The sequence below is a fragment of the Sinocyclocheilus grahami genome, unplaced genomic scaffold (assembly GCF_001515645.1).
Source record: "Sinocyclocheilus grahami isolate Dianchi unplaced genomic scaffold, SAMN03320097.WGS_v1.1 scaffold546.1, whole genome shotgun sequence".
In the NCBI taxonomy this organism is placed as follows: Eukaryota; Metazoa; Chordata; class Actinopteri; order Cypriniformes; family Cyprinidae; genus Sinocyclocheilus; species Sinocyclocheilus grahami.
This window is the reverse complement of record NW_015505725.1, coordinates 614,439-626,244: the sequence shown is the minus strand read 5'-3', so window position 1 is coordinate 626,244 and position 11,806 is coordinate 614,439. Positions and strand designations below refer to the sequence as shown.

General features: G+C 33.7%; 1 protein-coding gene across 1 annotated transcript in view; it reads right to left on the bottom strand.

The window, feature by feature from the left end:
- The window catches only part of LOC107555819 (scm-like with four MBT domains protein 2), a 32,945-nt gene extending 21,311 nt beyond the window's left edge, over positions 1-11,634 (bottom strand). Inside the window, exons 1-3 of the mRNA XM_016238718.1 lie at positions 11,541-11,634; positions 8,763-9,003; positions 2,927-3,030 (exon numbers count right to left, since the gene is read on the bottom strand). Coding sequence (XP_016094204.1) covers positions 2,927-3,030; positions 8,763-9,003; positions 11,541-11,633 — 438 coding nt within the window. The 5' untranslated portion in view covers position 11,634. The remainder of the gene's footprint in view (positions 1-2,926; positions 3,031-8,762; positions 9,004-11,540) is intronic.
- Positions 11,635-11,806: the final 172 nt, after the last annotated feature.

The window sequence follows — 11,806 nt, the reverse complement described above, 5'->3', positions numbered from 1 at the left end:
CCCCCCCCACCCCCCTTTGTTACTGTTGCTTCGTCTGACAAGCCATGTCACTTTAACGTAAATTGCAGATAAATACCTTGCGGAGCAAAGAGGACACTGACAACTCGCCAACAGAGCGGGTTAATTTTGGTATGAAACAAAGTCTCCGCTTTTTAATTTTGTGATTTTTAATAAATTCAAACAATAAATACTGTTTTGTGGCTCTTTAATTTGTCATAACAGATCACTGTAGTTTCTCAGTTCAAACGGCACGTGAACCGATCATCTCTTCCTCTTTACTATCTATAGCACGAAATAAACATGAATGAACATCAGAAGGTCTCTTGTTTCAACCGCGGAAAGATGTCAATACACATAATTTTTCAAGTTCAAGTCTACTTAAGTTGATCTACTCTCCTGTCTGGATTGTTTGTCAGACAAAATGGCAGATTCTGCACTATGATTGGTCAGATTGCCTGTCAATCAAACTCCCGGCGGAGAAGAAAAAAAAAAAATCTTGGTTCATATTTCATAGTGTACATTATGTTGAGATGCCTAAATTGTAGTATTTTAAATATTTCCTTTATCTTTTATTTAGTTAAAAAAGTATATTTTATTTTTATATTTACTTATTAATTTAGTTATATATATATATTTGTTATTAAACAATTTTGTCTTATTTGTATTGTTTCATTTTATTATCTGGCATTTTTTATCAGAGGTCATAATATATAAATAATATATAAATGTTTTTATCTGTATGCATAATGTTTTACATTTAACAGTTGTTTTTGCACCGGAAACAGAAAGTGTAAAATGGGTTTCACAGAGCATGATATACGTGCAAACATGAGCGTGCACCAAGTGAAGCATGCCAGGCTAAGTAGCTTTACATATGACCTCCGGAGTTGCCTTAAAACTTTGTATGTCTCAGCTACACAAATGCATGCAAATACACAAGCTCACGCTGAAACCACCATAAAGTTCACACCTCTCACACACTCTCATTCATACTCACATAATCTAATTCACAGAACTGAGCAAACAAGCATAAGGAACAAGGAAGGAAGATAAACAGACAATGCTGCAGGGATGAGAAAAACAAGACATTATGAGAAAGAAGAGGAATTCTGGAGGATGTCTGAGAAAGATGAGATGAGAAATATAGAAAAAGACCCAGAACACATCTGAGACATGGGCGTAGATTTGGGTGCATGTGAGACGACGTGTATCGACCAAAGTTGAAGGACTAGTTCACAAAAATGGAAAATTCTGTCACCATTTACTCACCCTCGTGGTACTACAAACCTGTACAACTTAATTTCTTCCACGAAACACAAAAGGCGAAATTAAAGAAGAAAAAAAGTTGCTATAGCCACTCTTTTTCATACACACAAAACAAATTGGGACTGGAGGTATTGGGACTGGAGCTATTTGGGACTGGAGCTATTGGGACTTGACAATGAATTGGGACTGGAGCTATTGGGACTTGACAATGAATTGGGACTGGAGCTATTGGGACTGGACAATGAATTGGGACTGGAGCAAAAAACATATTTAAAAAATATTTTTTTAAAAACTATAAAAACACCATTAAAATAATCATAAAAGTAGTCAATATGACCAGTGTGTCGAGAAGTCGAGACAGGCTTTATGAACCATAACAATCATAACATCAATACCATAACATCAATAAGAATAGTAAGGAGAATTTGAAATAAAAATAAGAATTTGCTCATTAAAGAAAGAATAATAGAACAGATAGTCAAGAATTTGAGTGAATTACAACTTGCATTGCGTTTGTTCATCAAACAAAACTAATGAGTCGTTATAGAAGATCCTTCACAATTTCTCATTTTGTAGGTTTGCAGCAGTTAGATTTTTTTAAGAACTATTTTCAAAAATAGAACTAATAATAGTGTAGTTTTTGTTCAGTGTGAAAGGAGAACCACGTTCAAATTATTTTAAAAATACAAGCAAACAGAATCCGACAGCTAGTGATTATTATGGCTTTTGTTGCATGGAAAAGAGCAGCTTTGAAATTTTTGTTACACAAGGAAAGAACACCAAGAGTGGGTAGATGATGACCGAATTTTGCAGTTAAATGTAAATGATCTAAGGGAAGTGTGACACAGTTGGAACTGTCCAGATGTAGGTGTGATAAAATTAGATTTCTGTCCCATAATTTTTTTTTACCTTTTCACTTGCGATAATTATGCAACTTAATTTTAAAGATACAACATTTTTTTTTAAATAATTTTAGTGACTTTTAGACTCACTCACAGTGTATAAAATAAACAATGGCTGTACACATTTTGAAATAAAATAATCTTAAAGGAATAGTTTGCCCAAAAACTGAAATCTGCTTAAAATGAACTAACCCTTAGGGCATCTAAGATGTAGATGAGTTTTTTATTCATCTGAACAGATTTGGAGAACTGTAGCATTACATCTCTTGTTCACTAATAAATCCTCTGCAGTGAATGGGTGCCGTCACAATGAGAGTCCAAACAGCTGATAAAAACCTCACAATAATCCACACGACGAAATGAAAAGCTGCATGTTCGTAAAAAAACAAATCCAACGTTAAGGCATTTTAACTTTAAACTGTCGCTTCTGGCCAAAATACGAGTCGTGTCTATTGATGTGTTGATCAGCTGTTTGGACTCTCATTCTGACGGCACCCATTTACTGCAGAGGACCCGTTGGTGAGTGAGTGATATACTGTAATGCTAAATTTCTCCAAATCTGTTCTGATGAAGAAACAAACTCATCTACACCTCGGATGGTCTGACGGTGAGTTTTCAGCAAATTTTCAAGAGCTACACCTTACAAACTCCTACATACGTATACTCTTTCTAAATAACGGTTTAGCTATAACAGGCAATATCATATGGTGAAAACATGGTGCTTTTGCTTATTTGATTTGAAAAAGTTGAAAGCAAACCTTTGCCCTTGGTCTGAGAGAAAAGAGGACAGACAGAGAGAGAGAGAGAGAGAGAGAGAGAAAGAGAAGTAGGCTCGGCTTACCTGCTCTGAGGTAAACGTTATCTGAGAAAAATAAACAGACAGGAACAAAGATGACCAACAAGTACACACTGACTAAACATACACACTCACACACACTCATAAATGTATGCATACAAACAAAACATTACTTTAGGCGCTAATTAAACACGGTAAAACAAACAATATTCCTGGCTGCGCCTACACATTTTTTTAAATTAAGCTTCTGTACACACTATAAAACCTAATTAATGGCATTTACTTGCATTTAATTTAGTCGTATATCTTCTGGCACGCAATGAAATTAACTTTGCTAATGTTAATGGGTCATGATGACAATAGTTTTCCATAAACCATTTGATTATATGCTAAAGAACTCTATTTCGACCATCAGTTATTTTCCTGTCAAAACACATGACGTAAATTACAGTATGACATGTTGCAGTTGTTCACTGGCTGAATGATTCAAATGTGTTGCGATGTAAAAACCTTCTCTTAATCAGTTTAAACACCAAATTTCAGCCCATGTATGTTAGTTTTGGGGCTAACATCTATATGCTTGTGTAAACATTAATTAAATGTTTGTTACAAAACCAAAAATGTTAATGTCCAATTAAATGATCTCTAGAATGAAAATGCCCTTTTAATTCTAAATGATAAAAAGATTATAAATACCATCAGCCTCCCATAACAAGTAGCAGACTATGGTTTATTTTTGGTGCTAAATGTAATACATTACCTATATTTCTTTGTGAAGGAAGTGGCTATGTGTGGTTTACTGGGCTGTGATGTAAACTAAAGGCTATTGGCTGTTATATAAAAAGGGGAGGGAGTGCTGTATGTTCTGCCCCAACTTCCTGTTTCAACACATCAACACAGGAATGTGAAGTGCACCAGTCAAACCATTTTCAATGGGTTTTGAAACACCTGCATTCTTTAACACTGCAGAACCATTTTGGAGAATATTTCAACCACTAACTGAACTTTCTTTGAAACAGAATCCTGCTTCAGAGCTTCTGGCAATTGTTGACGGTGTCAGACTGCATCTTATCTTAGAAATGCAAACACAGATTTTATCTATTTCTTCTGAAAACACACACAAAAAACTGACTGATTGCTTGACAGTAACAGCAACTTTGCATTTGAATAAATGAGAAATAAAAAGAAATGACCATAAATAAAGTAAACGTTAATGCTTATTTATTAACTAGTCATTTTAAATCAATATTTAAGTGCTCAAGTACACTTAAATTAAGTTTATTACTATTTTACGGGTAACACTTCAACAAGGTTCATTAGTTAACTACTTTAGTTAGCATAAACTAAGCATGAACAATACTTCTACAGCATTTATTAATCTTAGCTAGTGTTAATTTCAGCATTTACTAATGCATTATTAAAATCAAAAGTTGTGCTTGTTAACATTAGTTAATGCGCTGTGAATTAACATGAACTAACAGTGAACAGCTGTATTTTCATTAACTAACATTAACAAAGATTAATAAATACTGTAATAACTGTATTGTTCTTTGTTTGTTCATGTTAGTTAATGCATTAACTAACATTAACTAATGGAACCTTATTGTAAAGTGTTGCCATTTTACAGAATTTTACAGATTACCATTTTTTTTTACAAAAACTAAAACATGTATACAAACATATAATTACAGTGGAAGCCTAGAGGCAACTGTATCACTCTAAAAAAAAATGATTCAGGGGGCCTGTTACCACAGCTTAAATAAACGCATGGCTGCAAGTTAAAAGTTCTTCAAATTAAATAATTCTTAAAATGTAATAATTTCAATTAAACCTTTTAAGTTGCATACATTATTTTGATGACTTCAGTTGACATAATGTTGATCATTCCATTAACTTGTGCGTAATTTAAACTCAAATTTCTGCACTGATTGAATTTCTTTAAAAATTAAGTTAAAATAACTCAATTAAATTGTCTTGTTCACTTTGAAATTGGGTAGTGGATTTCTAGCTCCCTGCATGCTTTGCATAAGACTGAACAAGGAGAGTAAATGTTGAAATTAAGTGTTGTTTTATGTGTTTTTTAGTGAAGGGAAGGACCTGTTAGTGTTTAACCCTGTTATGTTTGACATTTAAAACAGTTTCTGTTATGTTGAAGTTTTTGTGTTTACCGTTGTGCTGAAGAGTAGACCACATGAAGGTAAACACTACATTGACTCTATTAGCAATGGCTGCGCTAATGCCAGTGACAAGTAACTTCTTACTTGTTCATTATACATGCTGCTACATAAGTTACATTTAGCATGTGCTATGATAGCTGTGGATTTGAATTGAAAAAAAAAGATAATATAAATTGCTTCCAGGCTCACAAATCCATTAGTTGTTACAAATTATTAAGTTCTTCTAACTCAATGTAGTTTGTTGGTTGAACGTGGTTTTTAAGCTGTCATAACTCAAAAAAAATTATGCAAACTGTTGTGTTACTTTTTTGTTGTTGTTGTTGAGCTAATTCATTATTTTTTAGAGTGTACACTGACAGTGGATTACTACATATTTTTTTTTTCAAATTGAAAGTATTCTCGGTAGTAACCGACAGCATTCCACAAATGCATTCCATACAGTTGAATTTTACATTATGCATACTGTATTGCATAGAGTATTTAACCTGGAATGCTCCTTTAATATGCATAATGGATGGATGAAATAAACAGGTCAATTTTAAATTTAAATAAAAAAATCCAATACTACAATCAAATACCAGTGGCATAGTTTCCTCATTGCTAAAATATGCATCCAAGTAAAAAGCAGGAAAATAGCTCAAATCAGCTAGTCATTATCGCAAAATAAATCCCTTCAAGATGATCTTGCTACAGTGGCAGAATGCAACACATCACTATATGAGATCAAGTTTATATGAAATGTATAAGGTTAAGAGAGAAAAATATGAATGTGCTACTGACGCACACTTGGAAAAAATAAAATACAATTCTGTCAGCATTGACTCATTCTAAAACTGAATGCATGTTGGTTATCAGACAATTTATAGAATATGGAATGGAAGAAAAAAAATTCTTAAAATAACTTCTTTCATGTTCCAGACAAGAAAGTCATAAAAGTTTGTAACGGCATGAGGGTGAATAAATGGTGACAGAATTAGAATTTTTGGGTGAACTATCACTTTAAAGCCATCTATTGTGACTGAACACTATTATGCAATATTAAGAATGATTCAAATTCAGTGTTGTCCCCAAGCCAACTAGAATCAGACATGTTAAAACACTGCATATGTTTTATTATAATGTAATATCCTGCCAGAATTGGGATCAGCATCGCCTGTTATTGCTGCTTGACCTTTCAGGCATACATTTGACAACAGAACACTTTGTTCAACAGATTATCTTTCTCGTTCAAAAACTTTTCTGCCAAAATAACCTTTTCTAATATGGGCATAATATGGTCAGATTCTCCCAGGACAGGTTTAACAAATTAGCTAGTTTCTCTTTTTTTTTACTGAATGATACCCATTCTATGAAGTGTGGAGTGCTTCAAAAAGATACTGAAATTGTCAAACATTAGTAAATCCACCAAATTATGATTTAAAGATGTCTTGGGGGAGATCAGGTCAAATGTTTCTGACAGGAAAAAGACGCTGTCAGGCTCCATGATTACCTGTTATAACCTGTTTGTTGACACACTTTAAGTCTTAATGTCAAAGCATGTAGGATTAAATGATATGATAAAATACAATACATTTGAGAGCATTGCAAATATTTGACAGCAACCCAGAGGTGGAAGTCATACGCCGCATGTTTAAGGGTTCAAATCTCAAATCTGTTGTACAGAGTAGGCAAACGGCAAAGTTCTGCTATACCTCAGTACAACAAGGAATGCTGTAAACCTAAAATAGTCATGTGGCCTGTAGCCTAAGATCTGATATACGTGTGTTTAGATGGACCAATGAATTGAATTTTTTCCACTTATTTGTGACTGCTGGATATGGATTTTTGAAAATTGTATAGAAATTGCACTTGTGGCAAGAAATAGTGTACATCTGAGCAATAACTAGAAAGACAAATAATATGCGCTCCATTTTTCCAATGAAAATGTCATGATTTTTAATTTTTTTGGTTAATTGCCGTTGGTTACTTCTGCAAACCTGAAAATCACAGCAAATATGGTTTTTATAAACAATCTTTTTCAATAAAAAAACGTATAAACTTATAAAATTATAGATTTATATTAATGATTTTTTAAATCTTAAAATTATAATTAATTTCTGGCCCAGTAGATATTTATTTCATTAAACCCACACCTGTCCTGTATTTCTAATCTTTCCCAAATACGTTTTTTACAATTTTTATATTAACTCCACAGACTTTCCAAGAGTTTAATTTCTAACTCTAATTATGTTTTATTCTACTCTAACGAATCTGCTCTTTAGGATAGTGAAACATCTTCAGCAAATGTGTAACTTGTGTTCTCAAGTCTTAAGTTTCCATTTCAGTTACATTTGTTTCATACCCCTAACCCTATCTAACTTTATTTGGGCCATGGACTGTCTAAAGCAAATAATTTTTCAGGATTACAGTAAGAAATTTTATACTACACTAAGAACTTATTTTTACTAACAATAATAGCGAATTATACAATAATAGAAAGTGTTAACAATATAAACATGCACAAAATAATAAGTGCTGGATTATTATAGAGAGTTGTGACTGTTAACCATTGCTGTTTTTGGGAAAACATTGAAAATACAGGTTCAAGTTCATGAAAAAATTATATGGTCTGTTGGATAACACTGATAACCTGCTTCCAGTTCCAAAGAATCAATCCCAGCTTTGGAAGAAAACAATCCTGTCTCAGGCTTTCCAGCTGTTATAGACATTACAGTGCTCACAAATTCTCACAAATGCTCACAAATTCTGGCTTCCATTTTTAACAAGTAACCTTTCATCTATATGCTGATGATACTCAAGATATATTTTCCTTTAAATCATTATGATAAAAATGGCTTACAACCAATGTTGGCCTGCTTAGACGAACTTAAGCTTTGGCTTTTAAAGCAATTTTCTAAATTTAAATGAAAATAAAACCAAAATAATTATATTTGGGCATAAGGAAAATTGTGTGTTAGATGTTGGCTGTGGCTCTCTGGCCCCATATGAAGCTCAATGTGCAAGAAATCTGGTCGTTCTGTTTGATCATAACTTAAAATTTGACAAACAGATCAGTATGTTGTAAAATCGTCCGAAACTCTGGAACAGGCTTCCTCTTCACATTAGATTAGCTCCCTCTATTTCTACTTTTAAGTCTGCTCTAAAGACATATCTGTTCTCTCTAGCTTTCAATACCCCTTGATCATTGGTTCAGTTATTGTTTTATTATTGTCGTGTTTTAAATGTTTAAATTGTTGTTTTATTTATTATTATTTCAATGTTTTTATTCTATTCTGTAAAGCACTTTGGTCAACTTCGGTTGTTTTTTAAATGTGCTTTATAAATAAATATTGTATTGTATTGTATTGTATTTTGGACAAGGTGTTTATTTTCAAACAACTTTGCATTGTTCGTTTGATTAGCATAAATATTTAAACTCTTGGTGCGGTTATTTGAACAAACAAGGTGGACTTGCTACATAGCAAGAAGCTGTGTGGGGGTGTGTGTGTGTGTGTTTGTGTGTGGGTGGATGTCATATGTTTAGACAGGAGGGACTGTTTCAACATGAGCTTTATCTATGTTTGAGTATACATGCATCTCTGAAGGTGTGCTGGTTTACGTTTGTGTGCACTTGCGCCTTACCTTTAGGTGGCTGAAGTGTTTTGTTGTTCTGAGCGCACCAGCCGACAGGATGAAGTTCGGCTGTCATGACGTCACACCAGAAGTCAGCCTTGCGGTCGTCGCCATAGCCACAGTAGCGTAACAATAGCAACTGACCACATGTGGTTATAATGGTGGCCACCCAATATGTATCCAGACTGCCCTTATTAGCTACTTCAAGCTTCATTCCAGGCTGAAAACTGCTCTGAAGGCTGAGCTCCACCTGTGAGGTTAAGTCAGATTAGTGTGATGTAATAATGCAAATTTGATGTATTCTTCCATGAAAAATATATGGGCTTATTGATGGTCTCAAAACACTGGGTAACACTCTACAATAAGGTTCCATTAGTTTAACTAACATGAATGAACAATGAGCATTACATGTATTACAGTATTTATACATCTTTGTTAATGTTAGTTAATGAAAAAACAGTCGCTCACGGTTAGTTCATGTTAATTCACAGTGCATTAACTAATGTTAACCAGCACAACCTTTGATTTTAATAATGCATTAATAAATGTTGAAATTAACATTAACTACGATTAATGCTGCAGAAGTATTGTTCATGCTGAGTTCATGTTAACTAAAGTAGTTAATTAACTAATAAACCTTGTTGTAAAGTGTTACCGTTAAATTGCACTCCTCCTATTTTGTTAATGTGTGTGATTCTCAGGACCTTATTTGGCATTAGACATCAACCCAACACAGCACCAAACCTAACCTGTATTTCATGTTTTCTGGGTTGTATTTTTAACCTTGCTCATGATTTTTAAGTGAAACATGTTACACTATGTGCCCATGTTGGAATATGTCTTTTCTAGCTTTTACAAAGTAACTTTGTGCCAAAACACCATTTACAACATCAACAATTCAATTCAAAATGCATTCAAACGTTTGGGCTCTGTAAGGTTTTTTAAAGTGCCCCTATTATGCCATTTCGAAAATTCCTTTCATGCAGTGTGTATTGTAGCTGTATGTGAATGTTAATGATCTGCAAAGTTTAAATAAAGTTATTTTCTCCCAAAAGACAGAATCGACTCTGAACAGCCTAAACGAGTCGTCAGTATCCCGAATCCCACTTCTTTGACGGCTACACATCACGGGGTAACACATTTCCATAATGCCCGCCTATTTTTGTGTTCCTGTAATTTTACTGACGTCTGCTTCTCTAATCTCGGGGAGTTCAACGCGGGATTCACAAAACACTCGCTCTTGAAAGATGGCTCAGTACCCAGTTTATTTGGACCAGCTGGCTCCACTGTATCACAACCTGTATGTATGATAAATAATAAATGTTTATATTTTTTATCAAGCGTTCAAAATATGGAACTATGGCAATGGGCAAATGATTTCCAACACGCGCTGTACGCGGTACACCAATCACAACAGACTGGGCCATCTGACCAATCAGAGCAGAGCAGGCTCACGGAAAGGAGGGGTTTAGAGAGACTGAATTTTAGAACTGCTTCGAATGAATCGTTTGAGAATCCTTGGAAAATGAGGTGAAAGTAAATACATATTTTGAGAAAACAAAAGTGTTTTTTGACCTTGCATGCATGTAAACCTATTGTAGGAGACTCCCAAATAAATATTTAATATATTTGAAGGAAGTCTATTATGCTCACCAAGGCTGCATTTATTAGATCAAAAATACAGTAAAAACAGTAATATTGTGAAATATTATTACAATTACAAATATTAAAATTATTACAACTTAAGGCTAGACACTGCAGGTGAATAGAGTAAAAAAAAAAACTAATAGTTATCGCCTTACTTACCCAGCTGATTGATTACATTGAGAATTGCAAACATTTTTTGTATTACAAGTTTTCTAAAATGCTAGGTTTAAATATTTATTGAAATATGCGCTAATTTGCATACATTTCTAGTACAAAAATCTAAACACTGGATGATGTCAGTTTCAAAATTCTTGTTACATTTTTTTTTTTAATTTTTTTGCCATATAAGAGTCAAACGTTTTTACAGAGGGAATTTTGGGTCTCTCATTTTTGTCACTCTATAATTCAGAAAATGCTTAGAACGGAGAGAAAACACTACATTTTCACAATTTGGAGGGGAATAAAATGTTGTATATAATCAAGCAAATTATACATGAACAAATCCCTCTGTAAAAACCTTCAGGATATAGACAGGAATAAAAATGTAAAGTTTGGTGTGTGTAAGGGCTACTGAAGTGGAGATTTATGGCTCGGTGTAGGAAAAAAAACTCATTTTGAGAAATATTAGAAGTATTATAATAGAAATCTATTGACACAAATAGATAAAGTGCTATAAAAGAAACAATTAACAGTGTCTTTTGGATGCTTTCTTTCCACTAGTCTGAAAAAACACTTTATGAAAAACCAAAAAGCCCCAAATCTCAAACTTGACAGGTGCATGAAAAAACTGTTTTTGCCTGCAGTGTCTCCCCTTAAAAGAAATATTTTCTATTTGAATATACTTTAAACTATAAATGATTTCTAAAATGTTTAATATGTTTTTAAATAAGCCTCTCATGCTCACCAAGGCTGCATTTATTTGATCAAAAATACAGTGAAAACAAATACTGTGAAATATTTACTTTAAAATATAATTTATTCCTGTGGTGGCAAAGCTGAATTTTTCAGCATCATATTAAAGATCTTACTGATCCCAAACATTTGAATGATAGTAAGTGTGTGTTTGTTTATGTATACAGAGAGAGACAGAGAGAGAGAGAGAGAGACAGAGACAGAGACATTCTGTCTGTGTGTTCTCACATGTCTGAATGAAGTGTGAGGGGCGGCAGTGGCTCCAGTCTCTTCAAGGTACTCCTCCCAGTTAAAATCCACCTCCTCCTCTACACAATCCATGCCTGCTAGGAAAGAGAGACAGAGTAAGAAAGTGTGTGTGTGCATGTTAGAGTTTTTGTGGTATTTCATATGGTATGGTATTATTATGGTTAGATATTTATTTATTTTATTTATTTAGTCATTTAGCAGACGCTTTTATCCAAAGCGACTTACAAATGAGGACAACAGAAGCA